The sequence below is a fragment of the Callospermophilus lateralis genome, chromosome 6 (assembly GCF_048772815.1).
Source record: "Callospermophilus lateralis isolate mCalLat2 chromosome 6, mCalLat2.hap1, whole genome shotgun sequence".
NCBI classification, from domain to species: domain Eukaryota; kingdom Metazoa; phylum Chordata; class Mammalia; order Rodentia; family Sciuridae; genus Callospermophilus; species Callospermophilus lateralis.
Genome location: NC_135310.1, coordinates 54,484,184 through 54,506,293, shown reverse-complemented (window position 1 = coordinate 54,506,293; position 22,110 = coordinate 54,484,184). Strand labels below are relative to the sequence as shown.

The 22,110-nt window shown below is 34.9% G+C and overlaps 1 protein-coding gene across 2 annotated transcripts in view; it reads left to right on the top strand.

The window, feature by feature from the left end:
• Slc16a10 (solute carrier family 16 member 10) overlaps positions 1-22,110 on the top strand; it is a 111,544-nt gene that overhangs the window by 65,992 nt on the left and 23,442 nt on the right. For both annotated transcript variants that reach the window (XM_076858350.2, XM_076858351.2), the window contains exons 2-3: positions 8,124-8,268; positions 12,133-12,586. In XM_076858350.2, the coding sequence (XP_076714465.1) occupies positions 8,124-8,268; positions 12,133-12,586 (599 nt within the window). The remainder of the gene's footprint in view (positions 1-8,123; positions 8,269-12,132; positions 12,587-22,110) is intronic.

The window sequence follows — 22,110 nt, the reverse complement described above, 5'->3', positions numbered from 1 at the left end:
TTCCATGTGCTGATGAAAAAAATATGTGTTCTGCAGCTGTTGGATGGAATATTCTAAATGTCTGTTATGTCCATTTGATCTATTGTTTAATTTAACTCTGATGTATCTTTCTTGATTTTTTTTTTTTAATATGGATGATCTATTGGCTCTGATGATTGTGTTTATCTTGTTTCTTCTTTGGGTGTCAGATTTCTTTAAGTGTCTTCCATAATGCTGGTTTAATGGTGATACTTGAAGTCACTCACAATTATTGCTGTCCCTTTGTGAGCAGTAATGTTTGTTTAATCAGGTACTCTGATATTTGGTGCACATATATTTGCTGTTATTATGTCTTTTTGATGGATTATTCCCTTTATCATTATGAAATGACCTTCTTTGTTTCTTCTGACTGATTTTTGACTTTCTGTTTTGTTGGATATAAATATAGCTTCTCTTATTTACTTTTGGATTCCATATGCTTGAAATATTGTTTTTAATCCTTCTACTTTCAGTCTATGTATATTTTTTGCCAGTGAAATGAGTTTCTTGCAGGTTGCATATGTTGGGTCTTGTTTTTTAATCCAGTCAGCCAGTCTGTGTGTGTGTGTGTGTGTGTGTGTTTATGTATGTATATGTATATATATAAATTTTAACAGTACTGAGGATTGAACCAGGGTCTCTTACATACTAGGCAAGAACTAGTATGCTGAGGATATGTACTATATCCTCAGCAGTCTGCATCTTTTAATTGAAGAATCAAGACCATTTATGTTCAGGGTGATTATTGAAATGCATGTACTTGTTCCTGTCATTTTGTTGTTTTTTTTAAAATAATCTATTTTTTTTCTCCCTTAGGTGTTTGATGATTTGCTATATGATTCTTTTCTAATTCTCACTTGCTGATCTATCCTGAGATTAATTTTGTACTATGCTCTCATGATTGTGTTTATCTTGCTTCTTCTTTGGGTGTCAGATTTCTTTAAGTATTTTCCATAATGCTGGTTTAATGGTGATGAATTCCTTTAGGTGATGCTTACCTTGGGAATGTCTTGTTCTGAAGGTTATAGTAATCTAGGTTTAAAAATCTTTTCTTTTAGAAATACAACATTCCATGCCCCCGCTTCAGAATTTGTTACAAATTTTGTTGTTTTTTCTAAAGAGTTTTCCTTTATGTATGACTTGACACTTGGTCTCCTGCAGCTTTTAATATTTTTTTCTTTATTCTGTACTTTTGGCAGTTTAACATGTTAAAGAGAGGTTCTTTCCTGGTCTTGTCTATTTGGTGTTCTAAATTCCTCCTACACCTGGATGTCCATGTCTTTTCTGAGACTTAGGAAATTTTCTGCTATTGTTTCACTGAATAAGTTTTCTGTCCCTTTAGCCTATAGTTCTTCTCCCTCTTCTATTCCAATTATCTGTTAAGTTTGGTCTTAACCAAACTTGATAGTGTCCCATAGATCTTTTATGTTCTATACATTCTTTCCCAGTTTTTTCTTTTATTTCTGTCTGATGTGATAGTTATCAGACTTGTCTTCAAGTCCTTATATTTTTCTTTTTGCTTGATCTAGTCTATTGATGAGGCTTTCAACTCAGCTTTTTATTTGACTTTTTGAGCTTTTCAATTTCAATATTTCTGTTTGTTTCTTTTTTAAAATCTTTTTTTTTCTATTGAATTGCTTTCCCATATCCTGTGTCTTCCTTAATTCATTCAGCTATATATTTTTGTATAATCTTTGAATTCATTTATTATTTTAAAAATCATTGTTTTGAATTCTATGGAATTTCATCCCCTCATTTGAAATCAGTTACTAGAGAGTTATCCACTTTTTGAGAAGTCATATTAACTTGTTTTCTCATACGTCTTGCCTTTCTGTGTTGAGATTTGCACATCTTTTAGAATGAATAGCTCTTTCATTTTTATGTGAGGGCTTTCTGAGTGAACCCTCTTGATCATGGGCCCTGGGATATCAGTTTGCTTTATAATATTGAGTTTAATTCCAAATGGACTTTGTGGTATAGTTTCACTGTGGCTTCTTCACTTGTGATTAGTGGGTTGTGACCCAGTGTGTATTGTGTCAGAGCCTGAGGTATCATCTTTCTCTGTAGGTCTTGAAAGAGTCGGTCCTTTTAGTAGTGAAGGTGGGTGTGTTGTAGATAGCGGGCGTCCTCTGTGGTTACTTCTCTAGTCTTGTTAGCAATATGCAGTCTGAAGGGGTGTAGGAGTAGCCAGCACTAAGGTCCCTTAAAGATCTGATTCCACACTGAGTTATTTCTCTCTGCTGTTGCTACAGGAGTCAGAGTCCAAGTGGGGCTTCAGGCTCTCCCTAGCTGTGTTTTTTTGGGCCCAGGTCATCAGCAAGGGGCTTTTATCTTCCTTATCTATCTTTTAAATTCAACTATCTGCCAAGGCTTGAGTAGGACTAGGGTATAGTTGTAATAAGGCACAATTTCTCTCAACTGGACCCGGGGGTGTAGCTCAGTGGTTAAACCCACCAAAAATGTTCCAGGTACTAAACTTTCTCAGCACTGCTGCTTAGAAAGCAGAAAAGAAGTGGCATTAACAACAATAACATAAAATCAAACCAATTATAGAAATACAGTAAAAATAAAATAACAACTGCAACACCGATAGAAAAAAAGGAACAAAAATAATATCAAATAGATAAAAAAGTTAAAAATTAATAAAAATAGCCAGGCATGGTGATTACATGCCTGTAATCCCAGTACTTTATGTACTTTTTCATTTAATTATTTTTAAAATAATTTCATTTAAAGCTGTTAGAATGATGTTGTGTTACTACAGAGCAAAGGAATCTTAAAAGAGGCCAAGACTGAGTGGAAATGCAAGTTGGGACCATCAAAAAAGCCAAAAGAATATTGATAAATATATCTTTAACTACAGTAAATCTTCCCTTTTAGTTGTACACTTTGCCCTTATAGTCATATACTTTTGCATAATTACAACCCTTTTGTCTTAGTAGTATGCAAGAAAAATCTCCTTAAATAGGAAACCTAATCTTACTTTGAATGATTTGCATCCTCCCTCATCCATACAGTGAGAATGGAGCAGAAAAAAAGATGGTCTGTGTTTTAGTCAGCTTTTTCACTGTTGTGACCAAAGGCCCTGGCAAGAATAATTTTAGAGGTGGAAAAGCTTATCTGGGGGCACATGGTTTCAGAGGTCTCATTCCATACATGGCCAACTCTGTTACTGTAGAGGAGGTAGAATATCATGGCAGAAGGATGTGGAGGAGGAAAGCATCTGGGGTCATGGCACCAGGAAACAACCAGAGAGTCTAAGCTCAACTCATAAAATATATACCCCAAAAGCACGCTCCCAGAGACTCACATCCTCTAACCATACCCTACCTGCCTATAGTCACAGCTCAGTTAATCCCTACGAGGGGATCAATGGGTTGATTAGGTTAAGGCTTTCGTAACCCAATCATTTCACCTCTAAACTTTCTTGCATTGTCTCTTATATGAGCTTTGGGGAGATACCTCACATTTTGTAAACCAAACAGTCTGGCTGGGGAAATTGGAAAGAAAGCTTCCTGATATTTGATAAAGATTTCTCTGTCTGACATCTTTAATGGGTGGGTCTACAATGTTAAACACTCACACATTCAAATAAGAGTATACAAGCATATCCTAAAGCATTCCTTTGGCACCTATTTCTCTTAAAACATTTAGCACATTCTCTCTGGGTTCTAATTGAACCTCTGTTTTCATATATGTTATTAGCCTAGGACAATACCAGAAACATAATGGAAATTTTTATAATTTATTTGTTTGTTTGTTTATTTATTTATTTATTCAGTGCTGTTGATCCAATTCAGGGCCTTGTGAATGCTAGGCAAGTGCTCTATTGAGAACAAAGTTCAGACCATTAGGTGTTTTTAATGGAATAGGGAAGGATGTTGTAGATCTATATCACAGTATAAAAATAATGAAAATAGCACATTTTCCATTAGAAAAAAAACTTGTTTCTTCAACAATATTAGGAAACCCCACGTGAGTATTCGATAGAATGACATAGAGGAACTAGGGCTGTTTTGCATTTGAAATTTTTTTTTACCATGCTAGATATAGTATTTGCGTTTCTCCATTATCAAATGAACTTAATAAAAGTACCACATTAGAGTAGCATTTTAAGATTTAAATGAAATGATCTGAGCTCAACAAATATGTTATCAGCACAATAACCAGCTCTATTGAGTCTTTAATAATAATCATAGATGTGCAAAGAAAGAAAGAATTACATGCCTATAAACCCAGTGATTTGGGAGGCTAAGGCAGGAGAATCAGAAGTTTGAGGCCAACCTTGGCAACTTAGCAAGGCATTCAGTAACATAGTGAGATCCTGTCTCAAAATAAAATAAAAAGGACTGGGGATGTGGCTCAATGGTAAAGCACCCCTGGGTTCAATTCCCCGTACAAAAAAAGAAAAAAGAGCAAGCTAGAGAACAACAGTTCATTTAACTTAATTTGTTTATTTTGTGGGGCACCATTAACTTTTATTGCACATCACAGCAATGGCTTTTTGTTGTTGTTCAAAAGTGGAAGTGACCTCATTTCAGGCCACTTCAATTTTTATGGTGTATGTAATAACCAATAAGACCTTGAATTCTTTGGATACCACGTTAAAACTTTACAAAAACTGAAAAATTTATGAGTTTGCAGTCGCAAGCAATTATCCATTCAAGAATTAATTTCTTCTTAGGTTTTTATCAGAAGACCAGCCTAACTTCATCTGTTGCTAATTATTATTATTATATCAGAATATTCTATTGGCATTTCAGCAGAGGCACTAAGATACTATAGTGTGAACTTTAGAAATGAGATATTTCATATAGCATTTCATAGTAGGTGTTCAAGAATCAGGGATTCTAAAACCCGTAAGAAGGATACTTATGGACCAAGAAAGAACATGTGTTTCTTGAGAAAATAAGAATAATGTGCTGTGGCTTCTTTACTTCATGGGAGAAGTAGGGGTACATGTTCTCTCACTTGATAGCTAGTGAAAAGGGCTTTAGAGGCATCTCTTAGACATTTAAAGAGCTCCCCTCCCATTGGGGAGCACAGAATAAAACTGGGAGTTGACCAAGAAATCCAACAAGGAGAGAGGTTAACTGCTGGATAACTGTTCCCACAGCAAGAGCTACACAGGGGGTGACTAGTTGGAATTTGCAAAGGATATGTGTTTCCTGCAGATCAGAGGAAGGCCAGTGGAGGAGAGAGGTAGTCTTGAGCTGTTTTGACTCTTTCCCAGATAGACTTGGCTAGAGGGAGTGAGACTCCAACAATGAGTCTTTTGAGTGACAGGTAAAAAGCAGGAATAAATTGAATAAATTTTAAGAGGATGGTCAGGACAAGAAGCTGTATTTAATTATATTTTGTTGTTAGTGCTTATTCAATGAATATGAAGTCTATAATTCTTTTTTTTTGAAGTCTATAATTCTTTATATAGACTTGATGTCCTATGAGACTACTCATTTGTTTAGCACAAAATTATGATTATTTGCACTTATTTCTCTCTTTTGAGGTTGAGTTTTTACAGAATCAGAATAGGAAGTTATGATTTCTAATTCTTTATTTTGTTGTGAAAGATAACATACTTAGAGAAAATAAAATAAAAACATGTATAGTTTCACCCAAATCCACAGTAACTACAGACTTGTGCAATTTTATATTTTCCTTGAACCTTGACTCATGAGCATTATGTGTACTAATAAGTTCCTGGATTCCTTGACGTGGTCTACTATTTAGTGTCAGCATCTTATTTGATTTTAAAAGTGCCTATACCTGAAATTCTCTAGATTAAACAAAGGGGGAATGAAGGGAAGAGAGGAGGATGGGATTAGGAAAAGACCGTAGAATGAATCAAACATTATTTTCCTATGTTCATACATGAATACAATGAAACTCCACATCATGTACAATCACAAAAATGGGAAGTTATATTCCATGTATGTACTATATGTCAAAATACATACTTCTGTCATGTACAACTAAAAAGAACAAGTTAAAAATATTTTTTTTAAAGTGCTTATATCTAGGGCTAGGATTGTGGCTCAGCGGTACAGTGCTCGCCTAGCATGTGCGAGGCCTTGGGTTTGATCCTCAGCACCACATAAAAATAAATAAATAAGGTATTGTGTTCAACTATAACTAAAAAATAATTTTTTAAAAAAAGTGCTTATATCTAAAAGTAGATGTTAGGATTTTTTCCCTAAATCTGCCTAGTCTTAATATTAGATTGTTTCTTAAACATAAATTACTAAACTTTCTGAATAGGATTAAATTGTTTCAGATTAGTATAATTTTTATATAAGAGATTAGACTTAAAAAATAATATGTCTTCTCAAGGAGATCCATACTGGGAGGCTCTGCAAGTGTGGGGTTGGGTTATGCCAACTTATTTGGTCAATTAACCTCCCTCTATTGTTCACTTTTGAATCCCCAATACCAACATCTAAATCAAGATGGCACTGTTTGCCCCGCCTCTTTATTGCATTTTCAGATTGAAATCTTCTTTCTTGTAAGGGAATAAAAGAAATAGAAATATAGATGATTAAAATACTGTTTATATAATTAAAAATAATTTAAAATGCAAGAAGGCAAAGAAGCAAATGAAATTATTACTATGATTTAAACCTTGCCTCACATGCAAAAGACCCTGGGTTCAATTCCCAGCACCACCAAAAATAAATAAATAAATAAGATAAAAAATAAAGCTTATTAGATAGGTTTGGGCTTTCTTTATCTGTTATGAAAACAGAGAAATATATGAGGAAAATTTTAGAACTGGGTACATCAGTAGAGATCATCTACTTCATTTTATAGGACAATTTGTTGTTATTAAAATTTTAAATTATTAAGTGCTAATGTGGACTGGTGGTATACTTAAGTGGTGGTGTGCTTGCCCAATGTGTGAAGTTTCTGAGTTCAATCCCCAGCACCTCAAGGGGAGAAAATATATATATATATATATATTAAGTGCTCATATGCCAGATACTGAGGTTTAGGTATACTTTTCCTTATCCTTAATAATTCTGGAGAGGTATGTATTTGATCCATTTTAAGATAAGAAAACAGAATCAGAGGAGAAGTGGCTTGCCCAAGGACATGTTATAGTTTCAGAGTTGGAGATTTGGCTTAGGACTGATTATTCTGCGAGATCACTGATTTCTTTGGCACAAAATTATAATTATTATTATTTTTTTTTGGAGAGAGAATTATATTATATTATATATATATATATATATATATATATATATATATATTTTTTTTTTTTTTTTTTTTTTTTTTTTTTAGTTTTAGTCATACACTGCATCTTTTGTTTGTATGTGGTGTTGAGGATCGAACCCTGGCCTCACGCATGCCAGGCGAGTGCGCTACCGCTTGAGCCACATCCCCAGCCCAAAATTATTTGTACTTAATATTTATTTTTCTTCCTTTTTGGTTTTCTTGTTTTGGATTTTCATAAATCAGAACCAGAAGCTATGACTTCGGATTCTTCTTTTTTATTATAAAAGATAACATACTTTCAGAAAAGAAGATAAATCATATGCTTAGTTTTATAAATGAAGTGAATACCCAGTAACTATTATTCAAGTATAAAGCCATCTACTAGTATATCAGTTAGTTTCCTTAGTAAAGGAACTAAGCCCAGGCCCTATGCAAATGATCTCCCCTTAATAGCTGGTTTCAAATGAGTGGATCCTTTAAATAGTTATAAAATTTAACCACTGTCCTGATTTCAGTGGTCATTTCTTTGCAATTTGACCACTTAGGAATACATTCCTAAACATATCACTTTATTTTCTGTAGATAAATATCTTTCCATAGATTAAAGTCACAGAGAGATATTAAGATAGATTGGATCTTAGGGGAATGTTTAAATTTACTTACAAGTACAAACTTTTCAAGTATTCAATTAAACATAATTGCTAGACTAATTATAATATTGCTTTGAACTATAGTTCAGATTTGTTGTTAATTTATTCTATCTTTCCCCCATTCATCAGTGTGAACAATAACTTTTTGCATGAATATTTTTCTAAATGTGTATTATATTCTGAGGAATAAGTACAAATATAATTTACCATGTCATAATGTCTTTCTCTTTCCATCTTTTACAGCATGGGTAAGTTCCCTCTCCATGGGAATGATTTTCTTTTGCTGCCCCATAGCCAGTGTCTTCACAGACATATTTGGCTGTCGGAAAACAGCTGTCATGGGTGCTGCTGTTGGATTTGTTGGACTCATGTCCAGTTCTTTTGTAAGGTAAGAACTTGATTTCTTCATGCTGCTTTTGAAAAAGTGTTAAATACCTAAAGTTTTCTTTCAGGAACTTTACAAGGAGTGATCCCTTTTTCTTTGCTTAAAATGTTAAGCAGTAGGACTTACAAATTGAAATTTTGCTCATATCAGCAAATCAGATCTTGAATTTGAATGCTTTTGTTTGCGATGCCTAAATAAGATGTCTATGTCAGTCAGGATATAGGTGTTCTTTGGAGTCAAGAAAAATATTTCTCTCTCTCTCTCTTTTTTTTTTTTTCCTATTCACCTAGAAATTCTAAAGCAAATAAGTTATAGTTGTTAGTTATCTGAAACAATGGCCCGAGTTTAAGGTCATCCCCATCTGAGGCCTGAGGGGTACAATAAGTGGTATTTTAAAGAGGTTGTTCATCAGCCCGATAGGAAAATATGTTTATTAATATGAATAAGACTTTTCCCCACATTTTTTAAAGATTAAATTTTAAAAATTAAATTTAAAGATTAATTCCAACCTGGGTAGAGAATCCTGCCTGTAAGAATATGTTAAAATGTTTGAATATCATGACAAAATGAAGTAGTTAAGTACACCTTAGAACGAACCTTAAAGTCAAAGTACTTTCCCTGTGTCTATTAGAAAAAAGATGGAGGGTACTGAAAAGATACTAAGCTCGTAGCCGATGGGCTTAGCCAAAACTCCAGTTGTCCTAGTAATTCCCTTGCACGGTTAGAATAATCCTCAGAAAAACTCTGGCTTAATTTGTAGCTCTGGCTAACAGGAACTGATTAATAAGAAAACTTCTTAAGATTATTTCCATTCTCTGTACTTTAGTGGTTTATCTTTACTTTTATCTTCACTTCCTGCCTCTTTCTCTTCCCTACCTATCTTCATGCTGCTTTAGTTGAAAAACATGATTGTGGTCATTAAGGGGAAAAAGTCAAACTTGCATTTCTTGCCATGTTTATTTAAAAGTATTTAGTATTCAGCCAACCGAATTCTCATTTTATCCTCAACCACACACACCTGTCCCTCAAATTTAAAAATGAGCCTCTTTTATACTTCTTTTACCTAACTTAAAATTTTATTTAGATTTAAAAAAATTATATTGGGTAGAAAATAGATATTGTATCTCTAAATTGCTTTTATGATTTCTTTCTCCTAAATTTCATTTTAAAGAAAAAAAAGTTTTGTCTGAAATAAGGTATTGTTTAGGCAATTCTGTGAGATCATTTATTTTTAGTTCTTTTTTGACAACAATATAACATGTGTTAGTAGGCCTTATCAATCACTTCTTTGATCTGAAACCTCCAGTTACCCATTATCTATCACTGTGGCTCTACCACCTGCTGAGTGTATCAATACTCAGACTTTGGGGGAGAGAGGATTGACAGGTAGAAACGTGTATAACCTGTTACTTTCCCATTTTGGTAGACAAAACACAAACAAGCATTATTTTTCAAAGTTTTTTTTTTTTTTTTAATTTGGGAAATAAAAATTCTGAAATATATTTTATGTTGTCACCCAGTTCATCTCTTCTCTTCTCCTACTTTCCTCCCTGTCCAAGAGAAGCAAAATTTTGAAATCAGATTGACCCATGTAATGCCCTCACATTTTATTTAATTTTGTTATTTAACCTGCTGGTTAAAGGCTACCAAATTTTACAGCAATATACAGGAACAAGGGAAACATGTATAAATTCTAAGTATCAAACAGTAGAAGCACTCTTCCTCTGGTTTCAGTTCTGCCTTCTCAGGAAAGCCTCCAGCATCTTGGATCTCATCAGAGACCCCTTTTCTGAATCCATTTGCACATAGCTGTGATTTATATTGTACTTACTCAGTTGTTAAACTTCAGCAACTTGAATCATTTATTATTAAGGTTAACATCTAGAAATAAAGTTAAAAAAAGGCTCAGCATCAGTGAAAGTGCCATCACAAGGGCTCATGTACTTCGTTTTGAAGGAAAGAGATGAGACTAATTTTACAAGTGCTTAGTATTTAGTGTTGTAGGGCTGGAGATACAGCTTCATGGTAGAGTTCTTGCCTAGCACATATGAGGCCCTGCGTTCAACCCCCAACACTGCAAAAAATAAAAATAAATAATGCTTAAAAGAATGTTTCTGATTCTTACACTTGGCTATCTGGTTTATAACTGACAGCATTACAATATTGAGGTATAAATGCATAATAGTTGATGTTCATAATGATACTATTTCCTTTTTTGGTACTGGGGATTGGACCTAGGAGTGCCTTACCATTGAGTTCCATCCCCAGCCCTTTAGGTTTTGTTTTTTTTTTTTTAATTTGAGACATGGTCTTGCTAAATTTTTGAGACTGACCTCGAACTTGTGACCCTACTGCCTCTCAGTCTCCTGAGTCGCTTCTCTTCTTCTATTCTCTTCTCTTATAATGTGCTACCACACCTAGCAATACTATTTTTAATATATACTTTGAAGGAAGCAGAAAAATGTTTAATAGTAGTTTTAGGTTATTTGCTTAAAAATTGCTTTTAAAATTTGACAATTTAAGAAGTTACAATGATCTAAAAAACTGCTTCTGTGGAAAATTTGATGCAGAATAAAGTGTTGTTTTATATTTTGTTCTGTATTCTTAGGGTAGATGTATTTTTTATTTTTTATTTATTTATTTTTTAACTTAGCCTATTATGAGTAGCTTGAAGGCAGAACCAAATGTTTAATATTTTTTCACCAGGTGCCTGGTACCTAGTAGCTGCATAATATTTGTTGAATGTAGAATAGAGATTGAGTAGAAGGTGATGAGAGTGAGGAGAGATAAATGTAGGAAAGCCATTAGTGACTCCAGAGCCTGGTTTGAAGATAGTGCTTAGCTGCAGTTTAATTGAGGGAGAAGGGCATCTCAGAGAGAATTGCTAACAGGCCTTAATTTTATTGGATTCTAGAGCTCCTTGTGATTACCTCAGCATATTGCTAGACTAGCATTATTGTCCAAAATTTAATTATTAACCAGTTTTATCTATCTTAGCTTCTAATAAATTGTTTGCCTTTACTACTGATAGCCTTTTGAATTAGACTTTTAAAAAAACAACCTACTTTTCTTTTACTACTTATCTTAATTGTTCCAAAACATGAAATTATATGATCCTTTGCCTTTCTAAGAAATGTATAATTATTTGGTTAAACTATAAAGTTCTTTAATCATTTATTTTTCTTTTGAGATGTTCATGGCCTTAAGGCTCACAAACCAGGATCACTAATGGACGCATTTAATTCAGCCTTCCTGAAATCAGAATATGATTTCTTGTTATCTTGCACAATGTTGGGAACAGTGCAACACAGGGCGAAGGTTGTTCTACAGCCCTTAGGCCAGCAAAAATGAGACACAACTGTTCTGTGCAAATGTTCTTGATATAACCTTGGGAAGACAATATCAAATGCAGCCTTTTCTTTTACTAGATTTCTTAGCAAATACCTGGGAAAACTCCATGAAATAATGAGTTTTCACAATTAAAAATGCTAATTTAAAAGTTTTATTGAGACAAGATTTTTTTTGTTATTTTAATTATTGTCAATTTTACAAGACCTTTCCTGTCACCAACCTTTATTTTTGAGCTGTAGGGAACACAATTCCAGAAATCCATGGAAAGGGAAGAGGGACCAAAGTTACTGATGATCTTAACCATCATTTTTCACATATTCAGATTAACTTAAAATATTTTTAGCTACATTCTGGATTTATTAAGGTTTTCCTTCCCTTTTTTTTTTTTTTGGTCAATTTTTATTTGTAGAAAATATGTTGGTTAAATAAAACCTACTTTTACTATAAGGTTTTATTCTACCAAGCACATGATAAAATTAATTAAAGCTGCTTTCCATCTTTTTCGTCTTTATACAGTTCCATCGAGCCTCTGTACCTTACCTATGGAATCATATTTGCCTGCGGCTGCTCCTTTGCATACCAGCCTTCATTGGTCATTTTGGGACACTATTTCAAGAAGCGTCTTGGACTGGTGAATGGCATTGTCACTGCCGGCAGCAGTGTCTTCACAATTTTGCTGCCTTTGCTTTTAAGGGTTTTGATTGGCAGCGTGGGCCTCTCTGACACACTGAGGGTCCTCTGCATCTTCATGTTTGTTCTCTTTCTGGCTGGCTTTACTTACCGACCTCTTGCTTCCAGTGCCAAAGATAAAGAGAGTGAAAGCAGCAGATTCTCCCTCTTTTCCAGGAGAAAATTCAGTCCTCCAAAAAAATTGTTCAATTTTGGAATCTTCAAGGTGACTGCTTATGCAGTGTGGGCAGTTGGAATACCACTTGCACTTTTTGGATATTTTGTGCCTTATGTTCACTTGGTAAGTATACATCTTTGGCTCTGCTGCTAACAGATATTATCATTTCACACAGGAAAACTTCTTAAAAGAGCAAGATAGATCAGGTTGAAGTTGTCCTGGTTCTAATTCTTGAAAGTAGGGTCTCTCAAGACATGGTCAGCTTATCCATTGGACCATTAAACCAAGTCTGTTCCATGGTGTGCTTTGTGTATTAAAAAATTCCAAACCCAAACAAACAAAAACAAAAAAGAAGACTAAAATTTTACAGCAATTATATAATCAATATAAAACACATTTGGTAGGTCACTTTTTCTAGAGGTAGCTTGCTAATCGTAACGGGGGACATAACTCATGTAATGATTTTGCCAACATTAATAAATTATTTTTTACCAAAAGAGTGTAGACATTAAAAGATGTGCAAAAAAGCCAATGAATTTGACATGAAGTATTATATTCACTTGTGGGACACTTGGAAAATGGTAATTCTATTCAGAGGAGTATTTGAGAAACATTAAGCAAGTTGTAAATGAAGGAAGAGAGTTAGAGTTTCATTGGAAATTAGAATTTCAAGTGCTTAAGCAGATTATAATGTTTATATTTATTTCAAAGCAAAATTTAGCCTTTTAATACTAAAACAAGAATAAGCAGTGTTGAAAATATTTTCCCTTGGCAAAATTTGCTTGAAAGTGCTTAGTATGTTTCTTTCTTTTTTTCTTACTGTTTGTGGTTGAAAGGTATTTGCAGATCTACATAGATGATAAATGATAAACAAATTGACACTAGCTTAAATTTTTTATTCTGTGTATATACTTCATTTGTGAACTTGGGTCTTTTCTAGCTTGTATTCTACTACATAGTGGATGATGAGTTACACTATGTTAGAGATACTATTTGTATCAGGAGGTGGTAAATCAGATGGTGTGTGGAACACAAAGGGTTGTTAACTCTGTTAATAAACTTTGCCTTTTCCCCTTGCTCTTCTCTTTCCAGGCACGATTTCTTAAAAAACACTCACATTTGTCATTTGGAATTTTCTCTTTATTACACTGTTTTGGCATTGAAAACCACTTTATAGTGGAAATACCAGACTACTAAATAATTGCCTTGCAGGCTATTTAAATCTTGTCTTTGGTGGATGTACTGAGTGTTACTTTGTTATAATTGAAGGTTTGGATTATGGGTACTTAACCCTGGCTTCATGGAATGGGATGACAGTTTTTTTCCTTAGATGAGGAAAAGATATTCAAATCCTTCCAAAGATGAGTAGATCATGTTCAATTCATATCAAGTCTTTTTTGACCTTTGAAGGTGACACACATGAACATATATGAACTTGTTCTGAAGGAGCATAAAACCTAGTAAATATAATAACAATAACTGTAATGGTTAATAGAACACTTTTACAAACATCCTCTTCTTCAGTCTTCACAGCAAGGCAATGTATGTATCCTCATTTCATGGATGGGGAGACTAAGGTGCTAAAAGATTAAATATACTCAACGTCATAGAAACAGTGGCTGATGGTTATTAGTGTGGTTCTTTTAGGTAAAAGGCGTATTATAAAGTGGGCTAAAAGTGAAGATTCTGAAGTAAGACAGATCTGGACTTAAATCTTGGTTTTTGTATAATTTTTGGCATCCTCTCTAAGCATATTTCCTCATCTACAAAATAGAGATAAACTCAATTTTACAGAGTTGCTATGAGGATTAGAAAAAATATATGTGAAATATTTATCCTAGTTCTGGCATAAAAATGGGAGTTTTTAAAATGTAAGACAATATGATTGCCAGTCAAGTGGTTTTAAAGGAAGGTATAGAAGATTCAGAGGAGAAAAATGATTGTCATTTGGAAAAGTAGTTAGAAAAGCTTCATAGCATTGGAGTTGGGCCATGAGCATGAGGTCTTATGTTACAACTGGATCTTTTATCTATTAGGGACTTAATTTTTCAATTTAGGTCTTTGAAGTACTCTCATGCTTTGTTATAAATTCTGTGATTTTTACCTGCTAGGCTGTATATGATGATTTGAGAGAGACTGTACATGCTTGTTCTCAAAGTACTATTGCATTTTTGTCTTTTTGTAGTTGACTTTTAAAAACAAAGACTCATTGATTCCTGGAAGCTGTCAAATGACTTCTCTTTTAGGCTTACCCACTTATAATCTCATTGTAAGGGTACGGTTCAGTTTCGGTAAGGTCTAACTTTCTAAACAACCATTCCTAGTAGCATTTGCTTCCAATTTTTTTTTGTGTGTGTGAGTTGCCCATTTGCTTGAGTGTTGTGTCTTCTGGGCTAACTTCTTATAGCTCCTATTTATCCTTCACTTCACTTCCAGGAGCGTGAGAGCCTCATGGTTTTTCTCCTATCTCCCCATCACTCCTTCTCAGTTTCTTTGCTGACTCCTTCTTTTCCTCTTACCCACTGAATATCAGCATGTCTTAGGATTGCTCCTTGTTCTTTGTTTTTTTGTTTTTGTTTTTTGTTATGCCACTGATAGCTTTATCCAGTCTCTTGAGTTCAAACATCATATATAAATAAATATATATACCAGAGACTCCAGACTTATATTTCTAGCCTAAACCTCTCCTGATTTTTTCACTAGAGTTGTATATCCAATGGCTTACCTAATATCTCCACCTGGATGACTGCTAGGTGTTTCAGACTTAACATATCCAACCCTAAAGTCCTGAATATACCATCAAAAACTTCATCTCCCTCAGCCATCTTCCTCTCAGAAGACGGTATTCCATCTTTCTAGTTGACCAGGCCCCAAACCTTGGAGTCATCCTTAGCTCCTCTTTCTTTTCTGACTCCTGATCCAGTCAGAAAGTCTTGGTGACCTTCCTTTCAGATCCATATCCAGGATTTGGCCACCTCTCACTATTCTAACTAACAGTGCCTTGGTCCAGGCCACTATCCCCTATCCTGGGGATCCTCTAGTAGCCTCCTATCTGGGCTCCCTCTTTCTTTCCCTGTCCCCTGCAGTCTGTTCTCCATAAAGAAGCCACAGACACTCTTTCCAAGCATGTCACTCTGCTCAGAGTTCTTCAGTGGAAATGAGGAAATCCTCAGGGTTTTTTTTTTCTTTCTTTTCTTTTGCTTTTTTTCTTTCTTTCTTTTTTTTTTTTTTTTTTTTTTTTTTGGTGATTCTGAGGATCGAATCCAGGGCACTGTGGAAACAAGGCGAGCACTTTACCAACTGAGCTATATCCCCAGCCTGACGGAAACCCTCAGTTTTAGAGTAAAAACTAATGTCCTTAGAGTGACCCACAAGGTCCTCCATGATCTGGCTTCTCCTATCTCTCTGATTTCCTATCTTATCCAGGTCTCTCTTGCTCACTGAGCTCCTGCTCCTCATTCTGCTCCTTGTCTTCTAATTAGGCTCTCCCTGACCATCTCATTAAAACTCCTCCTTCTCTCTTCCTCTCAGCATTCCCTAACCCCTTCACATATCTTTTTTTTTCTTTCATAGCACTTCTAACATTTATAATTTATTTATAATGACTATTGATTTCTATCTTCGTGTGTGTGTGTGTGTGTGTGTGTATGTGTAAAATCTACAATGAAGGGAAGAAGCTCTATTTTGTTCAGTGATAGACCTAGCACACAGAAGGTGCTCAAATATTTGTTCAATGACTAAGTATATTTATAAATAAGCCTAAAATAACAAATATAGGTGGTATTTATTTTCTCACCATTTTATTTTATTTTAATTAAAATTTTGTTTTTGAGACATGGTCTTGCTAAGTTGTTTAGGGTTTTGTTAAGTTGCTGGGGCTGGCCTCAAACTTGTGATCTTCCTGCCTCAGCTTTCAAGTCACTGGGGTGACAGGTGTGCACTACCATGCCCAGCTGTATCTCAGCATTTTAATCTTTGAACTCATGGTGTAATTATTTTTTTACATTTTGTTCTTACAGGACATGATAGTATATTCATGTTCATCCAACATTTAACAGTTAAGCTCAAATCAGCAAACCTCAGAATAATCAAGTAACCACTAATGCTGTCTGTTGATGGGGAGGGACAGTTGATGTGTTTTGCATTGACCCACAGCTTTATATGCCAATGCTGAAATTATAATATAAATAGAAGTTACTATTTCTTTGAAGCAACCGTGTCTTTGGTGGTGTGTATGAGAAGAACAGGATGCAGGACTTAAAGCCACAGTCTGACCTCAGGCCTGCATGTCTTGGTGAAGCACTGAACAGAGGGCCACATCAGGCAGATGGTGAAAAGTGCCTAAGAATGACAATGGTGATGTGACTTTTCTCAGTGACACCAAATGCTCCATCCTCGTATGAGAATGATGATTTAGTTTTAGTTGTCTTCACATCTCTGAAGTGCTGCTCACCTTGAAAATCAGCTATTTACTACTTGTGTTCTTTGACTCTATAACATATCATTGGGTTGAATTTTAATTGTTAAGCTTTAAACCTGCATAATTCTCTATCAAGTAGATCATAGAATCATATGTTGAAATCTGTGATATAATGTTAATTAGCTTGTTTTTTTTAATGGCTTCATATTATCTTTAATGAGGACCTTAATGCAAATTATTCACGAGGAAGTACGTTATTACTGGGTTTTTAATTTATTTTACATATATTTATTTCATAAATATATATATTTTTTATTTAATTTTTTATTAGTTGTTCAAAACATTACAATGATCTTGACATATCATACATTTGATTCAAATGGGGTATGTAATCTTATTTTTCCACATGTACAGATTGCAGGATCACATTGGTTATACAGCCACGTTTATACATAGGGCCATACTAGTGTCTGTTATATTCTGCTGCCTTTCCTATCCCTCCCTCCCCTCCCCACCCTCCCATCACCTCTTTCTACCCAATCTACTGTGACATGTTTCTCTCTCTCTCTTTTTTCTTCCCCCTCACACCATCTTATATGTAATTTTGCATAACAATGAGAGTCTCCTACCATCTTCCGTGCAATTCCCCTTCTCTCTCCCATTCCCATGCACCTCTTGATTAATGGTAATCTTCTTCTCATGCTCTTCCTCCCTGCTCTGTTTTGAGTCACCCCCCTTATATCAAAGAAGACATTCTGCATTTGTTTTTTAGGGATTGGCTAGCTTCAGTTAGCATAATCTGCTCTAATGCCATCCATTTCCCTGCAAATGCCATGATTTTGTTATTTTTTAGTGCTGAGTAATATTCCATTGTGTATAAATGCCACATTTTTTTATCCATTCATGTATTGAAGGGCATCTGGGTTGGTTCCACAGTCTAGCTATTGTGAATTGTGCTGAATTAGCTTGTTTTTTAAAGGAAAAAAATCTGATAAAATATAAGTGGGTTGGCTTTGTGACAGATAGTTCTCAAAAGAAACTTTGATAGCTAAACTGTGGAACCAACCTAGATGCCCTTCAACAGAAGAATGGATAAAGAAAATGTGGTACATATAAACAATGAAATATTACTCAGCCTTAAAGAAGAATGAAATTATGGCATTTGCAGGTAAATGAATGGAACTAGAGAATATCATGCTAAGTGAAAGAAGCCAATCCCCCAAATCCAAAGTCTGAATGCTTTCTTTGATAAGCAGATGCTGATCCAAGGTGGGGATGGGGTAGGGAAGAATGAAGAAACTTGGATTCTTTAGAAGGGAGTGAGGGGAGAGGAGGGGCTGTAATGATGGGAAGGACAGTAGAATGAGACAGACGTTATTATTCATGTATGATTACACTACTGGTGTGACTCTGCACCATGTACAGCCAGAGGAATGAGAAGTTGTGCTCCATTTATGTACAATATGTCAAAATGCATTCTACTGTCATATATAACTCATTAAAACAAATTTCAAAAAAATTAAAAAAAAATAGTTCAATACTCTTAGAGAAAATCCATTTCCCTTTGTAATATATTCCTTATGTAATAAAACTGGAGAGGGTGGGGGGAGAAACTTAGAGCTGGTAGAGAGATCTTATTTACCTGTGTAAGATAAATGGCAAATCACTTGCTTGCTACCATGGCAATTAAGTGGACTCCAAGTTCACTTGTTACTGAAAAGTTGCATTTTAAACTAGAAACGAACTTTTGAGGCAGACACACCAATAAATGGGGCATGTAGTACCTTAAAAGATATTTTTTAGCTTTGCATAATGCCAAATGCTGTTAGTGGTCAACACTGCAAATGTAGCCTAGAAACTCCCCAAGCCAGAGTCCCTGTGTTCACTCTGTGGTCTCAGCAGAAATACTGCTCCAGCCCATGCTCAGGTGCTGAGCCATGCAAATAAGAATAGCAAACAGATGTTCCTCCCTTCATAGCTTTGTTAGAGGGAGATTCAGGTAACATTTGCCAAGAATGGATTATGTATTAAGCATTTTTCACAAAATCTCACAAACCATCACAAAGATGAATATAATAAGTATAATAAATAACAGAGTTAAGGAAGTGATTCTCTGAAACTGTGCTTGTTCACGTTCACTCATTGACTTATGCTCAGAGCTAGATTTGCACATATCTCAGACACATGGTAAATCCCATGTTCTTTTTATGAAGGAGTCTGCTGATGGTTCAGCAGACTAATTGTATAACTAATTGGAACCAATTGCTTCATCTAGTCAACTCAGAGATGGAGGGTGATGCTGCTATTTTCAGCCATTGTGGCCCTAGCAAATTTGCCTTGCAAATTTCTCTTCAGTTCTTTCAAAACTAAGAACAGAGGCAATGCTGAGCTGTCCCAGCACTCAGCATACTTTACAGCTAGGAAAACCAGCTCTGGTTCTGATGTAATGGGAATAAGAGGATATCATGTGACCTTATTTCCAGTCTCCACATATTCTCTTTTGATCTCTAGTGCATTGTTCCTAAGAGAAAATTGTGGCCATAGAAAGTTAGTTTTCATAATCTGTGGCAAGTGGAACATAGGCCATATAGAGTTTTATGTTCAATTATGTTTTCTATAATAAATGTTGATCATAGTCAAATAAAATATACAGATTTATAGCGAATACATACTGTATATGATTAACATAAAGACTATGATAGAAAAATGGAAAAAAGTAAATTGCTTCAATTTTTAGAGTCACGTGGAAACTCTGAGGCCACTGATGAATCATTAGTCTCCCGAGAGGCCCTAAGGAGCTGGAACATAGGAAACCATTTCTTCCCTCTTGTTAATACAGAATTCTCTCAGTTTTGTTTTGTATTTAAGTATCTTAGGCTTTGTTTGATAAAATATAGCATGTTTTTAAATGATACCTAATTTCATTTGTAATATGGATACTTACTTATTCCTCAAATCCTTATAGTAGTATTAAAGTTTGTTCAAGTTTGAGGAACCTAAATTATACTAATGAGTAAAGGTCCTTTTATGATTTTTATATCAAGTAAAAAATGAATTGTGCAATGGAGGAATAGAAATAGAAATCTTAATTCGAAGCAGCTTGCCTTGTAAAACTATACTTGGACATTGGCTTTTGCCTGACTTAGCAGGTAGCTCTGTGACATAGAGTTGTCTGATCCATCAAGAGTACATTTGTGTTGGTTTAACCTCATCTCCAATTTCAGGGCATCTTTTGGAGAAGCTCTGATAATCACTCTGAGGATTATGGGACATAAGGGAAACCGGCCTTGCCATGTAGGTGTGCTGTTGGGAAGAGTCAAATACCCAAAGAAAATGCAAGGGTTGCATATCCCTGGCTGCCCATGTTGCAGTCTATTTTCCCTTATGCCTTTCTCCCTTGTCCTCCCTGTTGTACCCATCTGCCTTCCCACCCATCTCTAACCACTGGCAGCTCTTTTGTAACCACAAAGTCTATATTCACCCATAACACATTGGAAAAAAGTATGATTTGGAGGTGCAAAATTGTAAACATGGACAGTTAGGCAATCTAGCTGTCTTTGTAGCCATGCCAGATTGAACTGATTCTTGGCATAGCATGGTAAGAACAGCTGCAGCAGCCAGGTTTTGGAACACAGTTTAAGATTCTGCATGTACAGTTGTCAGTGCCATGGAGCAAGGGTTTGCTTCAAACCACAAGTTTATTTTAAACAGAAGTTTATTGTGTTCCTGCATTTTTATTAACATTTGGCTCACAAGAAACTCCCACAAACAGTCTTTCTCATTGAAGTCTCAGGACTATCCTGTGAAATAGGCAGCATCATTGCTTCCTTTTCTCAGGAGAGGAACCAGGGGTGGTAAGACTAGCTCAGTGTTGCAGGGCTGATACAAGGGTTTAAGCGGGGTCTTCTTAAGAGAGTGATTTTTAAGTAAAATATTTAAATGCTAGGAATGTGTTATAGTAACTTAAAAGATGAAAAAGATCATACAGGTCATTTAATTAATTTAATTATATCTATTCCCCCCCCCTTAATCTTTATTTATTTATTTATGTTGTGCTGAGGATCGAACCCAGTGTCTCAGGCATGCAAGGCAAGCGCTCAACCGCTGAGCTACAACCCCAGCCCATATATATTTTTTTTAAACAGGAGAAGAAACTAAGGTGTAGAAAATTTAACTGCTTGCCAAAAGCCACATAGTTATAAAAGTGGGAGGACCAGGTGTAACATCCAAGAATATCTGAGGAAAATAAATAGAAGCTTATTATTATTAAATGTGTGCATTGTAGAAATGGAATTATTAGAGGAATAAAATTGTTTGCTCATCTAACCCTGGTCCACGTAATCAGGAGGTTTCAACAAGAGTCCAGTTCTTCTTCAAGAATTGCCAATAGCAACTGCAAATTGTCTTTCTTTGGATATATTTGGAGCTCAGGGTCAAGGTTGTTTTGTGGCAATCTTTCCCCAAGAATGCAAGCCTTATAGTAGAAGAATTGCCATACCAGTCTTCTCTGCATTGCAACCAGATTAAAAGAGCTAAACTTAAATTTTTAATTTTGTTTTTGGCCTGGTGGCTAAATACTAGAGGTAAAACTTACATTTGCTTTTTCCTCCTTCTCCCTTTCTTTTTGCTTTTCTTTTTTCCCTTCTTTGTATTCTTGGTTTTAGTTTATTCTTCTATTATCAATTAACTCTACATAATGTTTTGGTATTCTGAATAAAAGCTAATACATTGCTTTTTTATTAATATTTTCTATTTTTCATTCAAAAGTAGGCTTATAAGAGTATTTATAGTTTTCTAATCTAACCCATTGTGAGTCACTGTGTGTGAAGTATTTCACACACACATGAACAGTGCACTCTCATACCCTTTATATACATTCCTTTAATTTTTTTATCATGTCATCTAGAAACATTTCATTTCATTCATTCATTACCTTTCCAATAAACTTTCCCAAAAGACATAAGGGTTATTTACTACACACATACTTTTCCTGATTGAACTCTCACCGTACCTTTTATGAGGGAAGCAGTGCTAATACTGGTTCTTCCATTAATAGATAAGAACCTTGAGGTCCAAAGAGGTTTAACTTTGCTATGGAGGTAGAAGTACTGTTAGAATAGACTTAGAGTAGATTTAGATTTTCAGTTCTGTCACTTTTTATGTTCTTGCCTATGTGTTTCTTCCTCTATTATAATTTAGTTGAGCAGATTCAAGATCTTTTCACTTG